Source organism: Diabrotica virgifera, chromosome 4 (assembly GCF_917563875.1).
Source record: "Diabrotica virgifera virgifera chromosome 4, PGI_DIABVI_V3a".
Taxonomy (NCBI): domain Eukaryota; kingdom Metazoa; phylum Arthropoda; class Insecta; order Coleoptera; family Chrysomelidae; genus Diabrotica; species Diabrotica virgifera.
The window spans coordinates 128,933,418-128,957,535 of record NC_065446.1 but is presented as its reverse complement, the minus strand read 5'-3'; the positions used below and the strand labels follow the sequence as shown (position 1 = coordinate 128,957,535).

Here is a 24,118-nt window from a genome sequence, read left to right as displayed (position 1 = left end):
TTAAACGTTCGAAAATTCGTTCCGTTGTCTCTCCTACCCGTATATAACTTTTATAAAATAAAATAAAGCTTTTTGTTAACACTTTAAAAAAATTTTAATGGGTTTTCCCCGAAAAGAGCTTCATTTTTTGGTACTATGTATCACGTTAAAATATTTGATTTGGAATTTGAAGGATAAGATCGTCTTTTTTATGAGCTACAAATTTACTTTTACTGGTTCTATAGACTAAGAATATACCATTTTTTCGTTTTTTTTTTTTGTATGCTACATTTTTTCCAAGAATATTTTTTCGATATAATACTTACTTTTTGAGTATTTGCGAAAAACCGCCGAAAAACGTGTTTTTTTTTTGTTGAAAAGTAAATATTTTTAGTCGCAAGTGACTCTAGTACCTACTACTAAATTAACCTAGTACCTAAGTTAAAAAAACTCTATAGAACAAAAGTTGCTTAAACTTAGTCAGATCTGTTTCCGGACTTATTTTAAACGTATATTTTTTCACCCTCCAAGTAAAAGCAATCAACGGCACAAATTCAACTTTGAAGTGGGGGATGGGTAGAATCTAAATCCAAATTTTCATGCAATTAGGAGTTGACCCTGAAAATTATGTGTGTTTCTTTTTATCTTTTAAATCATTTTACTTAAAATCATTTTTTAACTATCAAATAATAATTACATATTGAGTTATTTTATTTTTTAAAGTTTAATAATATTTATAAAAAATTTTACTTTCTTGTAATGTATTTTTAAAACAAGCAATCATTTAAATAATTATTTTGTAACAATTTGTATTATTTAAGAATATAATAATTACATTTTGGTTTCGTAGTAAGTGTTTTTTAAGAATATTAATGTATAGTTTTAAAATATTGTATTGCAAATAATTATCATTATTAAATGGTTATTATTTGTCAAGTATTCTTTTTCTTTTTTCACACCCTTATGTATGTAATAAAACTAAGGGACTTTCTGAAAGGTCAATCGTAGACTTTAAAGACACAAAAGAAGCGATACTTAAAAGTTACGCCCATTATATATCTTTATATCGTGGGAAATATACAATACAACACGAGCTCCAACCGCTTGACTAATACTCTTTAGAGCTGGCATCAGTGTGTGATCTCGCGTTGAACGGTAAATATCTAAAATTTCGTATATAAGTCCTCCCCTTTACTTTTCAGCGACGGATCTCGTTTCGCTGTAAATTTATCAGAAAAATTTAAGTACAAAAATCTTTTCCCCTCTAAGTGTGCCATGATTAATCTGTTAATTATAAAGATACTTATGAACAATATACTCCAATAATTAATTTCCTATTGGTGGATCTCGGGTTGTCCTCGATTTAGTCGGATCTCGCCTTGATATGAAGACGTATATATATATATATATATATATATATATATATATATATATATATATATATATATATATATATATATATATATATATATATATATATATATATATATATATATATATTTATATATATATAAAAAAAATTATTAAAAAAAAAATACAAAAATAATTATTTATTAGTAGAATTGTTTATTATATTAGTATTAGTTTTAGGATAAGATACGAAAAAATGACTAATAAAATAAAAAATAGTAAAATTGGCGAATGGATTTAGTGTCCGCAGTCATAGAAACCCAAACAAACAACAATATATATGACTAATTGACTTCAGTCATAATTATACATTTTATTTGTGTGACAAGAGTGAATACGACATCTTAAATCATAGTTGAAATAATTATTCTTGATCAATAATTTCATTTCGGATTAAAAGATTACTACGAATTAAACTACTATTACTTGCATTTGATTTATTGTCTTCAATCAGCTTTTTCTTTATTTGTAATTAAAAATTTTTCAATATTGTATGTAATATGTATAATAATTATAACTGAAGTCAACTAGCTTTTAAGCTAACATGTAAAGGTGGGAAACTAGCAATAGCGATACTGAAATGTAATATAAATTTATAGGTTTCTATAGATAATTTCCCACCTCTACCAGTTTCATCTCTTTACTATTTTATAACATATGTTATTTTGCCAGTTTTTAGCACACTCATCACTGTGTACAAGCAAATAACTATTTTACTTAAGCAGTTATTAGACTGTTCGCTAATCTAAGACACTATATAGACGATAATCTAGTAATTTTAGTAATTTTTTTTTGTGAAGTTAGTTACATTTTGACAGAATAGACATGGCTGGAAATTACTATATAACCAAGCACATGCACTCAGCCAATATTAAGAGTAAAGTCTGTTTTAGACTATAACATAAAATGATATAAGAAAATGGTATACTAAGTTTTGTCACAATGTAAAACAGGAAACAAAATCTGTTAACAGAAAATGTTATACAAATTAGAACATGTCCTATTTCATAACAATTTTTAGTACACAGGCATGCGCAGTTAGGTTATTTTCGTTATACTGTCACATTGGTTCTTTTAAGGTTAACTTTTCTTTTAAGAAATGTTGCAATGGAAGCAGCTGATAATATAGTCGGTTCGCTAAACTCAGACGCATCTGGCTAGATATTTTAGTCGATATTTTTTTTGTTTTTTGCCGATTTTGCAAAAATTGGCAAAATTACTAAATATTTAGTGATTATTAACTATTTAAAAATTATTTTTTGCCAATTTTGCTAAAATTGGCAAAATTACCGACTAAAATATCTAGAAAGTTGCGTCTGAGTTTAGCGAACAGACTATAATAGAGTTTTCCTATCAATCATATAAAATATATCTTTGTAATATAAAATACCAAAGATAAAACTAACTAGGTTAAATGTTGAGAAAAATGAGGTTAAAATATTCTTAAAAGAAAATAAGAAGAAGAAAATTGAGGTTAACAGTACATGTACCATCACAAAAATATAAAAAAGTAATTTTTTGGCATGTAATGCGCAGAATCACATAACATATTTTGATACCAAAATGTGACAATGTAATACACAAAACTACTTGTATTAATATTGTATAGTACCCTCGGAGATCCGTGGAAAAAATTTACACCCAAAATAACAAAATTCAGTTTGGCAACACTGTGCGAATGTTGATACTAACATATCCTTTTTAAGATAAGCACAACGTTAATTTAGTCCAAACAAATTAATATATTTTTTTTGCCAACAAAAATGAGATTTTTCAACCAAATAATGTTTCAAATATGATGTGCAAAATAATTTTTAATTGGGTTCTGCTAATGGGCTTGCTTTTTTTGTCATTAAAATAAAAAAAAACTAAATTTTACTCATTAAATCAATGTTGTCCGGTTATCGTCTTAATTATTTTAACTGTACTAATATCCGTTGAGTAATTATGAATGATTAATATGTCGTTAAAACATTTTATCTATAGCGGCTTCTGGAATATCTTAAAAATATCGAATTTCATTGATAAAATGCGCATATTCCACCGATCTTCGCTTCGACAATACACAATCAGTTCATGTAAGTTTTTGTTATACCATTTACTGTTAACAAAAAAAGGTATAGTCTAAAACAGACTTAAACAAACAACGAAACAACAATAATACTTTACTTTACTTTTTGTGTCTGGATCCGGCTACAGTTTTTCTGCCCAATATCGGGCTACGTCTACACCCTTTGTATTTGCGAGCCATAAATCATCGAGGGTGCACTGTGATGGGCAAAGTCTGCATACTCTCAGATGCTCCACGCTATGTATTTCCCCACATTCACAAAGTGCGTCGTTATCTGTCTTGATGCCCCATTTAATAAGGTTCTGTTTTACAGGGGCAACACCTGTGCGTATTCGGTTGAGTGTCCGCCAGGTTCATTCCATTAGGTCGTTCTGGATGTAGGGGGAACAGTTCAGGTGGTTCGACGCTGACATTTCTCATAAACCTTTTCCTTGATTTAAGTCGGCTGATTCCTGGCGGTTCGTCAAACCCGTATAATTGGTGCCTTTCATCGAAAGTTTGCCTGAACTTCTCCACATATTGTGAGGCGCATCTACGGTCGTCTGGTGATGCGAATCCAGCTGCCCGGTACAGTAATGGTAGAGGGGTAGGCTTCATACAACCGGTAATTATTCTACATGTTTCATTTAATGCCGTGGTGACTTGTTGGGCGGGTCTAGATCTACCCCAGACGGGACAAGCATATTCCCCTGTTGAGAAACATAAGGCCTCAGCTGTTGACTTTAAGACCTGGGGGTTTGCACCCCACTTGCTCCCTACAAGTTTCCGGAAAAGGTTGTTTCTCGTAGAAACCTTTTGTCTTGTGCTCTGACAGTGGAATTTATATGTTAGTGACCGGTCTAGTATCACTCCAAGATATTTGGGCCTATCAGTATGTTCCAAGCGTTGTCACTCCCAAGAAACATTCAGTTTTACATGCGCCAGATGGTTGTTGAGGTGGAATGCACATACTTGGGTTTTAGTAGGGTTTGGCTTTAATGAGTTTTGTTTGTAGTAAGCTGACATCATGTTTAAAGCCTCTTCCATTGTCGACTCTACTTGTGTGAGTGTTTTCCCCTTTACGGCGATACCAAGGTCGTCAGCGTACACAAAACTCTCAGTCCGAGGGTGCATTGGTTGTTCATTGGTGTAGATGTTAAATAGGGACGGCGCCAGAACGCTTCCTTGAGGAAGGCCACTTTTTATGTTCTCCATCTGCTCTTCTTTCCATTTAGCACAACATAGAAGCGTCTATTACACAACAGTGATCTAATGATATTTACCAGGTCATAGTCAAGCACAGTGTTATATATCTTAGTTAGCAAGGTTCTGTGGTTTATCATATCATAGGCCGCTGTGAGGTCTATCAAGGCTACTCCCACTATCTCCCTCTGCTCAAATCCCTCCTCTATGTGCTCTGTTAGGTTCAGCACTTGGCCTGTGCATGATTTACCTGGTCTGAAGCCTGCTTGTTGTGGGATTAGTTTTGCATCTAATGTTTCCTGGATGCCGTTCAAAATGAGGCGTTCATACAATTTATATAAATGACATAAAAGAGATATCGGACGGTAGCTACTCGGTAGTTCAGGGTCTTTACCAGGTTTCAGAAGGGCTACTACTTTTGATTTACGCCACATTTATGGAATCTGGTAGGTAGAGCGACAGATGTTAAATAGATCGAGCACCCATTGCCTCGCTTTTTGCCCGAAGTGTTTTATCTGCTCTGTTAGGATTTCGTCCACCCCAGGGGATTTTCCATTTTTCATACAGTCAATACCATTTTTAAGCTCTTCGATGGTAAATGGGTTTCGCAAGAGAGTTGTTTCCTGGTCTTGAGTTCTTATAATCTTTGGCGTTTTGCAACGATTGTTTGTTTTGCCATTCAGAAGCAGTTGGTGGGCTATCTGATTTGGCGTTATTGCACATGGCTCTTTCACCTCTGTGGGATCACCATTAAGTTTTTTGATCATATTCCAAGCCTGCTTACTACTGTGCGTCATATCCATTTTACTTCAACAATAATACTGATATGTAATAATATAAACAGTGGGAATAATACAATAATTATTTACTAAATATGTTAAATAATTATAATATCTGAAATTATATATTTTGAATATAATATCGAAAATTTTATGGGTTTAGTATACATTCCCACTGTTTTCAATAATAATTCTTCGTTTTTTAATGAAAGAGTATGTTCTTTTGAGCTGTTATCCCATTTGTTGCCTATCGAAGAGGATGGAACTTGGCTAGGAGCCATTCTGTTGAACGGCACCTGACTGAAGTAACCATTTCACTTGCTAGCACGTGAACAGTGCCTGACTGAAGTAACCACAACACATGCTGACGCGTGATCAACAGCGAATGGATTAATAGGAAGAGGTAGGAATGTGTGAGGTAGGAAGTTTTGTATTGTATGCTTCCTACTCTGAATCTGTCAAAATGAATCCGAGTTGAACGAACCGGAATTAACTAATATTAAAAAATATGAAAACCTGTTCCTACTGATTGAAATATAATTTTGAGGTTAGATTAATCAAAACAAATAAAATTTGCTGCCTTATTTTTCCTATAATTTTTTAAGTTTGGAAAGCATATTAAAGATAATTTTGTGTGTGCTAGTTAATTCAGTTGGTGCTTTTTATATTACATAAATAATACACCGCAAAAATCCCAGGATTGCTAAAATATTTGAAGATTTAAGTTTGAGGTTATCTATTATCATGGCTAATAAATGCAGTGCTTGTTCCCAAGATATCGGTACAGATGAAAAGAAAATAATAGCTTGCGACAGTTGCTGTTCAAAAGTACACCTCGCAGAAGATTGTTCTGGATTGTCCACATCTGAGATAAGGGCAATTATCTTGCAGAAGCATCTGCTCATGTACTTTTGCACCACGTTGTGATGCATTTAAGAGTGTGCCTATGTTTGTGCGAAGATTTGCCAAGCTGGAGGAAGAAATCACCAATCTTAAAGAAAAGATCACATCAATGGAAAATAGAAATTCACAGACAACAGCTAATTCTGTTTTATACGAAGTCCAACAACGTATGGTTAAAGCTGAAAATCTCATGATATATAATATACCTGAACATAATTCCAATATTCTAGCTGAACGTATTAGCCATGATAAAAATAATGTTTTGGAGGTTTTTTGTATTCTTGGTTTACAGCAACACGAGTCAACCATTGAACATGTTCTTCGAGTTGGAAAATCACAAGATCGATTAACTAATACTAATCGTGCTAGACCAGTTAAAGTAATCTGTAACCATAGCACTGTTAGACTAGCTCTAAAATCAGGTAGTAAGCTTAGAGAATCCAGTTTCAACATTTCCAGAGACCAGACAAAGATGGAACTTGAGGCATATAAGGTGGCCAAACGAGAACTTGAAGAAAGAAAGGCTGCTGGTGAAGTTAATTTAAGTATAAAATATCTCAATGGTGTCCCTAAAATAATAGAAACCAAACAAAAAAACTAGTCTCGTGCCCATTAACAGTATATTATCAAAACGCTGGTGGCCTTCGAACCAAAATTTTTGATGTAATAAAAAGTGTTTCCTGCTGTTCCTATGACATAATCATTTTTATTGAAAGTAACCTGAACGAAAACATAACTAACAGTGAGATTAAATATAACGGTTTTAGTGTCTATAGATGTGATAGATCTATGAGGACCAGTGCCAAGAAAAGTGGTGGTGGTGTTCTAGTTTTTGTCAGCAACAAAATACAATCTCATTGTATCTCTATTACTGAAGACTGAGTTGAGCAATTATTTATCCAATGCCACCACGATAAAAATAAATTTGTAATTGGAGGAGTGTATATCCCTCCACAATCTCCTCAAGAATTATATTTAAGGCATTGTGAGACAGTTGAATACATATGTCAGCAAAGGGCGTCAGAAAACTTGTATCTTTTCAGTGATTATAATTTGCCTAATGCCTTATGGTCAAACGACGAATTTGGAGTTGTGGTCCAGTGTCCAATGGGTGATTATGCGTTAAATGTGGCACAAACATTTGGATATCTTAGACTATTTCAAATTAATACTGTACCTAATGATAGGAATGTTTTCTTAGATTTAGCTTTTAGTAATAATAGATATATAGTAAAATTGGAAAGAAATCCTTTGTAAAAGGTATAAAATTTTTTTTATTAAAAATCCCTTAAAAGGGCTACATCACAACAAAACGTTTTCGATTTTTATAAAAAATCATCATCAGTGTTCGATAAACTGGATGCTAGCTGAGCCACAAAAGAAAAATATCTGGGTAAAAACCCTTTACATAAAATATAGATGCCTTAAAAGTGCATACTTCAATAAAAAGGCCTGTGATGGTCACATGGCAAACAGGATAATGCCCTAAGGTAAAGTATACAGGTTTCCCAACACGTGGGATCCAAATTGAGTTGATCACATTTCAATGACTTAATGGCAACTGAAATGTCATTGAAATGTGATCAACTCAATTTGGATCCCACGTGTTGGGAAACCTGTATACTTTACCTTAGGGCATTATCCTGTTTGCCATGTGACCATCACAGGCCTTTTTATTGAAGTATGCACTTTTAAGGCATCTATATTTTATGTAAAGGGTTTTTACCCAGATATTTTTCTTTTGTGGCTCAGCTAGCATCCAGTTTATCGAACACTGATGATGATTTTTTATAAAAATCGAAAACGTTTTGTTGTGATGTAGCCCTTTTAAGGGATTTTTAATAAAAAAAATTTTATACCTTTTACAAAGGATTTCTTTCCAATTTTGTGATTGATGGTATACAGCCAACTACAGGAAAACTTTTTCTTTTCCTTGTGGATTTTTTAGATACATAGTAATTACAAGGGCTTCAGATAAACTTTTTGACAGTAGTCTTCATCATATTGGATATGAGTGTTCTTTACCTATTAACTCTTCTAAGTGCGGTAATCTGGCTTATAATGAATATTATTATGATTTTAGAAATGCTAACTATAGAGAACTTAATAGTTTCTTGGCTTCTTTTGACTGGCAAATAATCCTTAACACAAATGATGTAAATTTATCTATTAATACTTTTTATGAAATACTTGCTATAGGTACCTATAGCTTACTATGTTCCATTGAAAAAGTATAGAACATCATCATTTCCAAAATGGTTTACAGTTGATTTGAGAAAATTAACCCTTCAGAAAAAAAAGGCACATAAATAATCGTACTTATTGTAACTATAAAAAATTCTCAGATTTGCGTGCTGAATGCAAGCGTCTGTCAGAAGTTTGTTTTTCTAACTATATTGGGTGTTTTGATTTGAAACTGAGGGATAATCCAAAATCGTTTTGGCAGTTATATATATATATATATATATATATATATATATATATATATATATATATATATATATATATATATATATATATATATATATATGTCTTCATATCAAGGCGAGATCCGTTTGTATCATAAGCTATACAAGATGAGATCCGTTTTGCAAGGCGAGATCCGATTTTGGATCTCACCTTGTATTCACGTGTATATAGTGACATCTTGATGTAACAATGGTTGGGGTACGAGGAAATCGATTTTTGTCTGGACCTCATTTTGCACCCCATTTGGTGAATTTTATATTGCAGTGGTTCCACTAAATCTGCTGTAGAGGGCAGCGCGCGCGATCTGTTGTGTATATGCTAAATATATATTTTCCAGACAACCCGAGATCCGGTAAATTTGGAAACATCGCAAATTAATTTCACGGTCAGCTCTCTCACTCGGCTTATGTCTAGCTTGAATAAGAATATTTACATTATTTAAAGGCTCTGTCCAGAAAGGCGATTGTCAAATATCTCGAGAACTAGACGTCATATCGAAAAAAACTTTGGAATGCTTTTTGAATGGTTTTTCAAAATCTATATACTTATGCAATAGCAGGGTTCTTATTCTGCCTGCGAAAGCGGTGGGTGTAGCAACTTTGAATTTTCAACTGAAACCCTTTATTTTTAATTAAATATTTGAAATTTAGAATTAAAAATACACAACTTTTGTTTGAATCGATAATAGCTTCTTTAATCCAGTCGGAAGAGCTTCAAAATAGTCGTTTTGATGACATTTTTAGGGTTTAGGGGTACCTCAGGTAGTTAGCTTAAAACGTAAGAAATAAATTTGAACAGTAACGGATTAAGCCAACACAGAGCCTATCGCAAATGTATACTTTTCATTAATGTTTATTGATAAACAAAGCTCCAGTTCTATTTTACTTCAACTCATTTTAAGGCTATTTCAATAAACTAATCGGTTCTTTTTTCAGTTTTTTGGTAAAATATTGTAACTTATAGACGAAAATTCTTAAAATCGGCTATTTTTCATTTAAATTGTCAATAAATAATTAAATTGGTCAGATTTACATAAATTTTGTTATTCAATCCATATAGAAACTAAAACAATTGTTACGCAGTTACACTGAGTGTCATAAAAACCGTGTATTTTTACTCATTTCTTTGAGCTATTTCACGTAATATCGAGATATAAGTTGTATTTTTACATAAGTTATATTAACGTTAAACTGAATTAATTTATAGTTTTATAAGCAACAATTAAGTATAGCGAAATTTATAAAACCTTGTTTAAATTGTTTTACATGCTCTATAATGAGGTTATCTTAAATTTTGTTTTGAATGTTTTTCTTCTTACTGGTAGACAAAAATGGCAAAATGTGCATTTTTGACATCAAATTGTTGATAACCAACATAGTTACTACTCAAAATATTTAAAAAAAACTAACCGTCGGTATCACAGGTTGCCTGGCAACCAGATGCAGAACAGTACCATACATGTTTTCCACTTTTTAGAACTTTCTTTAAGTGAAATTTAAAATCATTTACCACCAATAACTAACACCCATGTTCACTCATTACGAAATCTGTTACAAGAATTTCAGCGATTTCAGCCATTTTTTCAAAATTTATTTGGATTTTCTCTAGTAATCCTTCCAAAAGACAATACATAAATGATAATTACCTTTTACACCACCTTCAGGGAGGGTAATTTATACAGGTACATACCTGGAATTATTATATGGACCGTTGACTCTTGTTAGAGTATAGTTCGCTCAAATATGAGCTCTTTTCATAAATTTCACGCGGTAAATTAGTCCGCTTTTCCTTTAGGTCGTAGTTCATAGGTTGTGATGTTTTTTGCCTTCTCTACTATCTTCTTCCACTCTCTCCGGTCCTGAATCTTTTCTCTCCAGTTTGCAATTTCCATCTTTGATATATCGTCTAGCAGTTGATCTTCCCATCTTATTTTTGGTCTTACTCTTGGTCTATTTTTTACTGGTTTCCAGTTCATTATCTTCCTGATCAGTTCTTCTATCCCTCTTCTTTGTGTGTGCCCAAACCATCTGAGCCTTTGTGCTTTAATGTAATTTACTATATCTTCTCCTTTATTTATATTTATTATTTCATGGTTCACCAGCTTTCTATATTCCCCTGTTTTTGTCTTTACTGGGCCATGTATTCTTCTCATAAGTTTTCTCTCAATTATTCTTAACTTTTCTTCGTCTTTTTCGTAAGGCACATACTTCTGCTCCATAGGCTATCACTGATCTGATTGCTGCTGTGTATATTTTTGATTTTGTTTTTTTGCTTAGGTTTTTGTCCTTGAGTAGTCAGTGATATTTCCAATATACTCTATTACCTGCTTTAATTCTTTCGTTTATCTCTATACTCCTTCCGTTTTTGCCGTCCACCATCACCCCCAGGTATTTGAAGCAGTCTACTCTCTGGAATGTATTTTCACATATCTTTATTTCTGTTATTCTGTTGACATTGTCTCGTGTGCTTATAAGATATTTTGTTTTATTCTGACTTATTATTAATCCTATCGTCTTTGCTTCTCTTATCAGGGTTAAAAGTGCCTCTTCTAGTCTTTTTTTATCTCGTGCTACCAGTCCCAGGTCATCTGCATATTCTATGATCTGTGTTGAGCTTTGAATAATTGTCTTTTTCAGCCCTGTGTCCCTAATTACTCCTTCTAGAGCGATATTAAATAGTGTCGTTGACAGACTGTCTCCTTGTCTTACTTCAAGTTCTATTTTGATGTCATTTGTATCGCCCTCATTTGTTTTAACTTTTGCTGTTGAGTCTTTTATTGTCATTTTAGTTAGTCTTATTAATTTTGCCGGTGTATCCATTTTTTTCATTTCTTTTAATAATTGTTGTCTGTATATGCTGTCGAAGGCCTGTTGGAAGTCGATGAATAGTATGTGTAATTCTATGTCATATTCATTGATTTTTTCAATTGTTTGTGTCAGTACGTGTATTGCATCTATTGTTGATCTTCCTTTTCTAAAACCCTGTTGGTATGGTCCTATAATTTTTTCTGTGTATTGATTTAGTCGGTTTCTTATAATTGTGGTCAATATCTTATACGTTGTATTTAGTAGCATAATTGGTCTGTAGTTGCAGCACTTAGTTGGATCACCTTTCTTAAAGATTGGTGCGATGTGTCCGTTTTTCCATTCTATGGGCATGCTTTCGTCCTTCCAAATTGTAACCATTAACTTCTGCATTCGCTTCGTGAGCTCCTCTCCTCCGTTGATGATCAGTTCGTTGTTGATTTCATCTGGCCCTGGCGTTTTGTTTACTTTTAGTTGTTTTAATACCTCCATGAATTCCTGATAAGTAGGTGCGCCTTCCTCTTCATCCCTGTTATCTCTTATATCCTCATCCTCTGAATATGCCTTGTTGTCGTTTTTTTATAGGTCCGTGAAATGTTTTTCCCAATCTTTTTTGTTTATTTTTGTGGCAGATTTTTTAGTACTGTATTGTTGTTTTATCTATTCGAACAATTTCTTGTTGTCTTTATTATTCGTTTCTAATTCTTGCATTTGTTCAGAGATCCATGTGTTCTTCTTTCTTCTATAGAGTTTCAATGCTTCTTGTTTTTCTTTTCTATGTTAATCCAGTTGTTCCTGTTCGGCACTTTGTAGCCATTTGTTTCTTGCTAGGTGCTTCAGTTGACTTTTTTGGTGACATTCCTCATCAAACCATTCTTTCGATTCTTTGTTTTTTTTGGAATCCTATTATTTGTTCTGCTGTCTCTAATATGCTGTTCTTTATGTTTTCCATTCTCCTTCTATTTCTATGTGCTCGTACTGACCCAATTTCTGTTCCAGTTGTTCTGTATATTGTTGCTTTGTTTCTTGCGTTTTCAGATTGGCTATATTCCATTTCCTCCTTTTTCCTTCCTTATGATTATTTGCTTTGATTATTTTCATCTTAAGTTTTGCTATCAACAATATGTGGTCAGTGCCTCCATTTGCCCCTCTATATGACCTTACGTCTTGTACTATTTGTGTCCACTTTTTCGAAATTAGAGTATGATCTATTTGGTTTCCATCCATTCTTCCTGGTATCATCCATGTTAGTTTGTGTTCTTTTTTATGTTTATGCCCAGTACTAACTATATATGTGTTTGTTGCTGCTGCTAGCTTTCAGATTTCTCCTCAATTATCATTCGTAGTTTTATGAATGGTTTCTTTGCCAGCTACACTACGATTATAGTCCTCCTTTCCGATCTTTGCATTGAAATCACCCAATATTATTAATATGTCATTACTCGGAATATTTTCACGGGTTTCTTCCAGGATGTCGTAGAATTCTGCCTTATCTTCTTGGTTTGCTTCTTCGGTGGGTGCATAGCAATTGACTATCGAGATGTTGGCTTGTTTATTTTCTTATGTAAGATATCCTTTCATTAACTGCTTTGAAATGTATCACTTTTTCCTTCATTTTTTTGTTCATCATAAATGCCGTACCATTCGTTCCCTGTTTGTTTTCTCCCGAATAATACATGCTAACATTTTTCTTCTCAATTTTTCCTTCTTTTTTCCATCGTATTTTCTGTAGGGCTAGGATTTCTAGTTGGTATTTTTTCATTTCAAGAGCTATTTCTTGCATCTTACCTACTGCCATCATGGTTCTAATATTCCAAGATCCCATTCTAATGGGTTTTGTTCTTTTCTTCTTATCGAGATTCTTTATTTTGTGTGCGTTATTTTGTTTTCGTTAACCGTTTGCATTGCCGAGTCTTTTTTGCCATATCAATATCATATTTCAGCCGCTGTTCCTCGTTTATTAGTTTTTTGAATTTTCTATCAGCTGTTCTCTCTCTCTTCGTCCCATATCCAGATTTTGCCATTCACTATTAATTTATTGTAGCCGATTTTCGTTTGCTTACCTTTGCTTCTTTCTTCCTTTGCTATTTTAGTTATTTCCTTTTGTATTTCTTTTTCTTTCGATGTCCAATCGTTGTTTATATAGACACGATCTTTATGCTGTTTTAGTTTACGTTGCTTGTTTAGGATTTCCATTTTATCTGTGAGGGTTTCTGTTTCTATTGCGCATACTGTTTCTCCTATTTTTGTTGCACTTCTTAGTTTTATTTGTGTTTGCAACTCTTGGGCTATGAAATTTTCTATTTCTTCTTTTAATTTCTTATAATCATTTGTTTCTACTTTCAACCCAGTTACGATCAAGCTTTTCTTTTTGCTAAATTTCTCCAGTTGCTCTATTCTTTCATGTAGCTGTTTTACTCCTTTTTTTAGTTTTTGATTCTCTGCTTTTACATCCATGAACTCTTTATTGGTTTGTTGTTGTTCTTTCTTTATTTGTTTTATTTCCTGAAGCATTTCATCGTTTTTATTCATTAGCTCTTTCATCATTGTAATCATAACATTTTCCATGTCTTCCTTGTTTTCGTTGTCTGCTTTGCTTGGTGACCGTTTTGTAATTTTACTTCTATTAAAACAATCATCCAAGTTTTCTCTTTTGCGTTTCGTTTCGTCATCGGTTTCACTTCCTGTGCCATTTTTTCCATTTTCTAGGAGTGCAGCGCTAAATACCTGGAATACCGATATTAGATTATCAACAATACTTAAAAAATGAAAGTTACCAATTCACCGGTAGTAAATGGGTTATCTAAAAATTACCTGCGCACCAGAGTTGCCAGTTGGCCTGTAATTAGGATGGGGGATTAAAATAGATACGAATTCACCGGGACCCGGAAATATGCACACCCTGATATTCTAGTTACGTAAGCTCGTCCGATTGGCGCATGACGTCAGCAACAGAGTAAAGCATAATCCCGTCTATGCGTTCGTAATACGAACGCGAATGAAATTTGAGAATAGTACAAATGAATGAATTATGACTAAAAGAAACTAAGTGATTTGTATAGTTTAGAGGAAAATTATTAAACTATTTACTTTTATTTAAATTGATTTTCAGTTATTTGTAAAGTTCCCAGTTTCTTGATTATATTGGTATCCGGAAAATAAAAATATTCATAAAATCGATATCTAATAAAATTATTACATTTCGTTAGTTGGCAAAAATTGATTAGTGGCCTACACATTAGTAAATATAATTTTTACCAAGGGGAAGAAAAGCCCCAAAATATAACTATAAATTTAATGGATTGATAAAAAACAAAAATTTTTACTTTTTAAATAATGTATTTCATCAGATTTAAGTAAGACGCTTGGAAAAGACAAAAATAAGTTTTACAGTTTTCATGCCATGCACTTTATTCAAATTTTGTGCATGTGAAATAGACGTACATACAGCAACTATGTAGCAGTTTTCATAATTTTTCTTTTACGCAATGTCAGGTTGTTAAGAGACTTGTTTAATTCTTTAATTCAGAAGTACATCCGAGACCTAAAAAATAACTTGTTCGCTTTGTTAGAACAGTCTACAGTTACACTTTTGGACATACGGTTTTCTAAATAATTTTTAGTTACCAAAATGGAATCACCATTCATGTGGAAGGAAAAACTGTCTCCAGTTACTTAATATATGACAAGAGAGTGTCTGATGGTTTACATAAACCACACTTACTCAAATGATCAACCCACGTGTACGTTGAAACATCTTCGGATTGAATACTGGAGTCCTTAAATTTATCGCAGATATAACCAGCCAAATTCTCCAAACCATCATACTCGAGGTCACTAATGTTTTTTCATTCTGACTCTCATTGAAAACTTGAAAATCCACAACTGTTTCGTTGTTAGAATCCAGCCTTTGGATCAATTGTCCAGAAATTGGTAAATCTGGGATGGTCTGTTTAAACGTTCGAAAATTCTTTCGGTTGTCTTTCCTACCCGTATATAACTTTTATAAAATATAATCAAGCTTTTTGTAAACACTTTAAAAAAACTGGAAAACGTTTGTTTTTCTATACTTTCACAAAATTTATTACAACTATGTTATTACTACAGCTGTTTCGGCAAAGTGCCTTTCTCAAGTGATATATTTTACAATGTGTTTGCCTTTTTAAGTCTTTAACTGAAGAGGTTGAGGAGTGGGGAGCTGTTTGTCTCGAGTTGGTCATTCAGAATTATATCTGTATTTTTCAATTTATTAATTTACATTGATTCTAAAAGTGATAGCTTAAGGCCTTTATTTTGAATATGTAGAATTTGAAACTCTTCATTGAAAGAATGATTATGATCTAGAAGGTGAAGTGCGTATGTAGAAGTGTCTGTTTTTCTATTGTTGAAAGCCCTTTTGTGTTCTGCTATCCGTTTGTCAAAAGTTCTGCCAGTTTGACCGATGTAAGTTTTCGGACAGTCACCACGAGTTAGTTTGTACACACCACTCTGTAGTTGCTTTCTCTTTCGGCTTTTATTGTTTTTAATATGTTTGCTTAAGTTGTTGTTAGTTCTGAAAGCTGGTGTTATTCCTTTCTTTTTTATGTATCTGGCTATTTTTGTTGTTATTTTGCCAGTATATGGGAGAGAGCAGAAGGTACTGGGTTCTTTCTGTGGTGGTGGATACACTAATTTCAAGGCTTTCTTATGGAGTTTTTGGTTTAAAATGTTGTTAACTGTTTGTTCGTTATAGCCATTGTTTACTGCTATTTGTCTAATGATATTTAGTTCTGTCTCGAAGTTATTTTTTGTCATAGGAATTTCTGTCAGTCTATGTATCATGCTATGGTAGGCTGCTAATACAGAGTGGTGTGTACAAACTAACTTGTGGTGATTGTCCGAAAACTTACATCGGTCAAACTGGCAGAACTTTTGACAAACGGATAGCAGAACACAAAAGGGCTTTCAACAATAGAAAAACAGACACTTCTACATACGCACTTCACCTTCTAGATCATAATCATTCTTTCAATGAAGAGTTTCAAATTCTACATATTCAAAATAAAGGCCTTAAGCTATCACTTTTAGAATCAATGGAAATTAATAAATTGAAAAATACAGATATAATTCTGAATGAACAACTCGAGACAAACAGCTCCCCACTCCTCAACATATTCAGTTAAAGACTTAAAAAGGTAAACACATTGTAAAATATATCACTTGAGAAAGGCACTTTGCCGAAACAGCTGTAGTAATAACATAGTTGTAATAAATTTTGTGGAAGTATAGAAAAACAAACGTTTTTCAGTGTTTTATTGTGAGATAAAATGAACTTCCATCAAGTAACGGTCGAATCCATCAATTACTTTAAAAAAATTTTAATGGGTTTTTCCCCGAAAAGAGCTTCATTTTTTGGTACTATGTATCACGTTAAAATATTTGATTTGGAATTTGAAGGATAAGATCGTCTTTTTTATGAGCTACAAATTTACTTTTACTGGTTCTATAGACTAAGAATATACCATTTTTTCGTTTTTGTTATATGCTACATTTTTTCCAAGCATATTTTTTCGATAAAATACTTACTTTTTGAGTATCTGCGAAAAACCGCCAAAAAACGTGTTTTTTTTTGTTGAAAAGTAAACATTTTTAGTCGCAAGTGACTCTAGTACCTACCACTGAATTAACCTAGTACCTAAGTTAAAAAACTAGATAGAGCAAAAGTTGCTTAAAGTTAGTCAGATCTATTTCCGGACTTATTATGAACGTATATTTTTTCACCCTCCAAGTAAAAGCAATCAACGGCACAATTTCAACTTTGAAGTGGGGATGGGTAAAACCTAAATCCAATTTTTCATGCAATTAGGAGTTGACCCTGAAAATTATGTGTGTTTCTTTTTATCTTTTAAATCATTTTACTTAAAATCATTTTTTAACTATCAAATAATAATTACATATTGAGGTATTTTATTTTTTAAATTTTAATAATAATTATAAAAATTTTTACTTTTTTGTAATGTATTTTTAAAACAAGCAATCATTTAAATAATTATTTTGTAACAATTTGTATTCTTTAATATAATAATTACATTTTGGTTTCGTAGTAAGTGTTTTTTAACAATATTAATGTATTGGGACCGTGCAAGTTCGGCAAAGCGACCCCTATTTCTACGCTCTGTACTAAAATTCGCACTTTTAATTATATTGGCCAATTATATTAGTCCTGGTTACTGGATAATTGTCAAGGCCATAGTCCAAAAAAATAATAAGAAGAAAAAATAAGATTCAGGTTATGTTATGAAAACGTCAACAATTGTATGTAGTAAATAAAATTAGTTATTAAAATGCAGTACTGCAAGCAAAATAAAATTAATTAAATTTACCTTTATATAATAATTGCATATCATATCAATATTGTGGAGCAATATATAATTTTTCTGCTTCACTGACAGAAGGTATGAAATATACGTCAATTTGACAATTTCAATTGACAATATGAATTATTTAAGATAGAAGATAGTTGCAATATTTCTCCGCGACTCGCGCAGGGTCGTTTCTCGTTTCCCCTTCCAAGTACTTGCACACCGCGAATAGTTTTAAAATATTGTATTGCAAATAATTATCATTATTAAATGGTTATTATTTTTGTGAAGTATTCTTTTTCTTTTTTCACACCCTTATGTATGTAACAAAACTAAGGGACTTTCTGAAAGGTAAATCTAAATAGTTATAGTTAAAGAGGGTAGTAGATATGGTTGAAACACAATAAATTCAAAATATTTAAAGAAAACCGTAGACGTTAAAGACACAAAAGAAGCGATACCTAAAAGTTACATAAAGAATTCGAGACAACGCTATCTGTATATCGTGGGAAATATATACAATACAACACGAGCTCCAATCGCTCGACTAATACTCTTTAGAGCTGGCATCAGTGTGTGATCTCGCGTTGACCGGTAAATATCTAAAATTTCGTATATAAGTCCTCCCCTTTACTTTTCAGCTACGGATCTCGTTTCGCTGTAAATTTATCAGAAAAATTTAAGTACAAAAATCTTTTCCCCTCTAAGTGTGCCATGATTAATATGTTAATTATAAAGATAGTTATGAACAATATACTCCAATAATTAATTTCCTATTGGTGGATCTCGGGTTGTCTTCGATTTAGTCGGATCTCGCCTTGATATGAAGACGTATATATATATATATATATATATATATATATATAGTGGCTAAACACCCCTTTAGGGGTTACGCCGCTTACGCTCTCTAGATCTATGGTTTGAGGTAGATCAGTCCTCATGTTCGTTATTTAATTTTCTCGGTTATTTTTCTCCACTCTTTCCTGTCTCTGGTTTTTTCTTTCCAATGTCGTATGCCCGCCTTGTTGAGATCACTTACTACTTCTTGGTCTTCCACGTCTTCTCTTGCCAGCTGGTGTCCATTCCAATATTGAGAATATCGTCGTAGTTGATCCGGATCTCCATATGTGTCCTAGCCATTTTGCTCTTTGCTGTTTTATTTTACACACTATATCTTCCTTAATTTCATCCAGTAGCTCAAGGTTCATTCTTTGTCTAAATTCATTGTCACCTATTTTTATTGGTCCTAGTATTGCTCTTAGTATTGCTCTTAGTATTTTTCTTTCTTGTATTCTAAGGTTTTCCTCTTGTTTTTTTGTCATGCTAAGAGTTTCTGCTGCATACATCATCGTCGGTCGAATTATTGTTTTGTATACTTTCATTTTTGATTTCTTACTCAATAACTTATTTTTAAGTAATTTTTTATTTGCATGGAAGCTCTTATTTGCTGTAATAATCCTTTCTTTGATTTCGGTTTCTCTTTGTTTGCTATTATTATGTATTCCATTGTTTGTTATTAATATTCCTAAGTATTTAAATTTTTCGACTTCTTCAAAAGTGTATTCTCCTACTCTAACCTTTCTCTTATCAAAGTTTTTGTCAAATCTCATTATTTTGGTTTTTTCTTGGTTTATTTTTAATCCCATTACTTTTCCTTCTGTTACCAATTCGTTTAACATTCGTTCCATTGTTTTTCTATTTTTTGTTATTAGAACAATATCATCAGCGTATGCTATTATTTGTCCTTCTCTCGTTCGGAGGGTGCCTTTGTTGATCTTCCTGACGATGTATTCTAGGGCAAGATTAAACATAGTTGCTGATAATGAATCTCCTTGTCTCACGCCTTTATTGATGACAAATTCTTCTGTGTCGCCTACTTGAGTTTTTATGCTAACTACAGTTCTACTCATTGTCATTTGTATTAATCTTCTTAATTTATTTTGTATTCCCATTTCTTTCAGAGCTACCATTAATTTTGATCTTTTTATTGTATCAAATGCTTGCTGAAAATCTATAAAAAGCAGTTCAATTTCTATTTTATATCCATGTGCTTTTTCCATAATTTGTTTAATCGTATGTATGGCATCTGTTGTAGACTTTCCCTTAACAAATCCGCATTGATAGTGTCCTATGATATTAGTGGTAGCTTCGGTCAGTCTTCGTTGTATTAAGACGGACATGATTTTATATGCTGTGTTTAATAGCGTCAGTCCTCTGTAGTTATTGCACATCTGTTGATCTCCTTTTTTATGAATCGTGTTTGTACCATTCTTCCGGCATTTTTTCTTCGTTCCATATGTCTTTTATTAAATTGTATAATGTATCTTTTAATTCTTCACCACCATATTTTATAAGCTCCATATTGATACAGTCCGATCCTGAGGCTTTACCATTACAGCTGCTATTAATAATTTCCTCAACTTCCTCTTTTGTTGGTATTTCTAGCTGGTTTCCTAACATCATCATCTCTTCTTCTATGTTTTCATTTAGGTCTTGATCTTCTTGTTCTGTTAATAAGTCTTTAAAATAGTTAGTCCAAATTTCTTTATACTCTTCATCGTTTTCTGATACTTTTCCATTTTTATCTTTTATGCCTTTTATCTTTCCTTTAAAAGTTTTGTTCTGCTCACTAATTTTCTTATAGAATTCTTTTGTGTTTCTGTTCTTACTTTCTTTTTCTATTTCTCTTATCTTATCATCTAACCAGTCACGTCTAATTTTCCTTATTTTTTTCTTGCATTCATGTCTTATTCTATTGTCCTGTCTATTTGTTCTTATCCACATTTGTCTCATTTCTACCTTCTTTTTTAGCATGTTATGGCATTCTTCATTATACCATTCTTGTCTTTTTTTGTTTCTTTTTATCCCGATGTGTACATCCGCTGTTTCATTTATACATTTTTTTATATTTCTCCAATCTGTTGCTATATCCTTTGTAGGTTTAGATTGTTCCTTCAGTTTTTTGTTCATGTCGTCAGCATACTTAATCCTTATGTTTGGAGCATTCAGTTTTTCTACGTGCCATTTATTTTTTGTTGTCGTGTTTTTTAGAGTTCTTTTCGACTTTTTGTCTAACCTTTGCAGTCACCATAAAATGGTCTGTGTCTGCATGTGCACCTCTGTAGGTTCTCACGTCTGTTACCGATGTTTGCTTCCTTCTTGTAATCAGTATATGGTCTATTTGTGACAATGTTTTTTGGTCTGGGGAAATCCACGTTACTTTATGATATTTAGGATGTTCGAATTTTGTACTAATGATAATCATATTGGTACTAGCTGCTAGGTTACATAATCGTTGACCATTGTCATTAGTTTTTTCGTGTATTGTGTGCTTACCTGCTACTTGGTTAATGTAGTCTTCCTTACCTATTTGTGCATTAAAATCTCTTATTACCAGTATTGTGTCTTCTCTAGGTAAATTCTCTATTTCTCGTTCGAGTTCCTCATACAATTTGTCTTTTTCCTCCGCAGCAGTACTTTCAGTTGGGGCATATACGTTTATGATTGATATATTATTATATATATTGGCAGTTTATTAACGATAAAAGATCAAATTACAGTCTTCCGAATTCTCTGTGTTATGGAAATAGGACTGCTTCTAATGGCAAGATATAGCTAATTTATTTATGGAGTTTTTTCAGACGGTGTATGTTAATAATCATGATTCAACTTTTTCATTTGACACAGTTGTGGATGATGTTGCTAGCAGGGATATTAACTGTTGCGAGATTATAATTAATGAGATATTTGATGCTATAAGTAGGCTCCCAAAGAAGCTTTCAAAAGTACCCGATGGAATACCAGATTACTTGCTGAAAGAATGTGTTTGCACAATAGTCTTACCTCTATATATACTTTTTAATAAATCTTTACAAACATCTGTATTTCCTGATGCTTGGAAGGTGAGTTATGTTGTCCCTGTTTTTAAAAATGGTCAAAAAAATCAAGTAGAAAACTATTGTAGTGTTTGTATACAATCTTCAACACCGAAACTGTTTGATTCCCTAGTCAGCAAGCAGTTGAGTTGGCTATGCAAAGGTTTAATATCCAATCGACAACATGGTTTTTGCCACAATAAATCAACTTTAACAAATCTACTCTATTATCAAACTGACATTTTGCAAAACATGGAACAGTTTAAGCAGATAGATTCCATTTACACAGATTTCTCGAAAGCATTTGATTGGGTGGACCATCGGATCCTTTTGCAAAAGTTGCAAAAGTTCGGGTTCCATCATCAGATTGTCTTGTGGTTTCAAAGTTCACTAATTGGCCGGGTTCAGTATGTTAAAATTGGTGGCGACCTCTCTGAAACTATATTCGCTACTTCTGGTGTTCCTCAAGGGGGACACTGTTCTCCTTTACTGTTCAATGTTTTTGTTAATGTTATCGTTAATTGTTTTAAACATAGTCACTGTTTAATGTTTGCAGATGATTTAAAACTTTGGAGGATTGTTGAGGGCCCAGACGATCAGTTGCTTTTACAAAATGATTTAGACCAATTACACTGTTGGTGTCGGGTTAATAAGCTGGATCTCAATGTTAAAAAATGTTGTTTTATCAGTTTTACACGTAAAATAATCAAATACCAGTCTTCATATGTCATTGATAATCAACCACTTAAATACGTTACTACTATCAAAGACTTGGGAATCATATTTGATGAGAAATTAACTTTTATAAATCATATTAATTCAATAGCTGTAAAGAGTAGTAAAATGCTTGGTTTTGTGCTAAGAAATTGCCAATACTTTCAGTTCATACTGTCAGGGTTGTTTATTGTTGTTTGGTCAGATCAATTTTGGAATACTGTTCAATAATTTGGTCTCCTTATTTTCAAAATCACATGATTTATTTGGAAAGAGTACAACATAGATTCTTAAGAGTGTGTGCTTTTAAATGCGGAATTACTATAGCTAATCATAATTACATGGAGATTGAGCAACACATTTCATTGACTCCACTAAGCATCCGTAGAGATAGATTTTCACTAATATTCTTATTTAAGTTGGTTAATGGTCTGTTAGATTGTCCTAATATCTTAGAATATGTTACTTTCCACATACCACGTCGTGATTTAAGGCAACAACCAACTTTTCGAATTCCCTTTCATAGAACAACTTATGGTGTGAATAATCCTCTTGACAGATGCATGTCTTTGGCCAATAATCTGCAGATCCGACTTATTTAAATACAGTCTGAACCAACTAAAGAGGTACCTATCTTGTAATACATAGTATTAGGTTTGTTTTAAATGTTTTTGTTTTAATAGTTTAAAATTATTATTTTTATAATAGCCTATGTACTAGTTATCTCAATGATCTAGCTAGATTCATTAAGTCTGATACAATTATAATTACTTTGAATTTTTTTAACTTGGATATACCTAGTTATAAGATCTAACCTGTCTTAAAAATTTAACTTATGTTTTTGTACTGTTAATGGGGGTTTCCCGTAAATAAATAAATAAATAAATAGATTTGTACTATAATAAACTGTCAAAGTTAACAATAAATATATAATACATGTGTGAAAAACTTACATATTCATAATCCTTTAGGGCTTCCTTAAATTTTCCTAATGACATGTGAGCAGCAGCTCGTCGATAGTAACCTTTCACATAAGTTTTATCTAATTCTACTGATTTCGAGGCATCTGTTAAAGCATAGCCAAAACATTCAGTTTTTAGATATGCAAAGCTACGGTTTGCATAATAAATAGCTACAGTGGGATTCTTTTCAATTGCTTTGGTATAAAGTTCTATTGCATTATCGAAATCTTGTTCTGAAAAAAATTAAACCATATAAACACTTAATAGACATTGAAATTACCTATTATCTCATATTGTATGTACAAAATAATCAGTGCCGGATTTACCACTAGGCCGACTAGGCCGTGGCCTAGGGCCGCAAACAAAAGGGGGCCGCAGCGTTTTGTAAAAAAAACTTTTTTGATAAAATTTTTTTTTTCTAATTGTATTGAAATCAGTAAACAATTTTTCAAATAAGAGAATGGCTATTCTTCTAAACACGCGGTACGATATTTTACAATGTTTTGACAAGAGTAGCAAAACATTGCAAAAACTGCTAAAGACTTGAATGTGACTTGCAACATACAAATCTCTAAAGGAGTACGCATTGAGTCTGAGAGACAACTTTAATTCTTATGAAAAAAGGGGAA

At 32.5% G+C, this 24,118-nt stretch overlaps 1 protein-coding gene across 3 annotated transcripts in view; it reads right to left on the bottom strand.

The window, feature by feature from the left end:
* The window catches only part of LOC114329328 (serine/threonine-protein phosphatase 5), a 163,116-nt gene that overhangs the window by 70,186 nt on the left and 68,812 nt on the right, over positions 1-24,118 (bottom strand). For all 3 annotated transcript variants that reach the window (XM_050649694.1, XM_028278384.2, XM_028278383.2), the window contains exon 2: positions 23,481-23,722. In XM_050649694.1, the coding sequence (XP_050505651.1) occupies positions 23,481-23,525 (45 nt within the window). In that variant the 5' untranslated portion in view covers positions 23,526-23,722. The remainder of the gene's footprint in view (positions 1-23,480; positions 23,723-24,118) is intronic.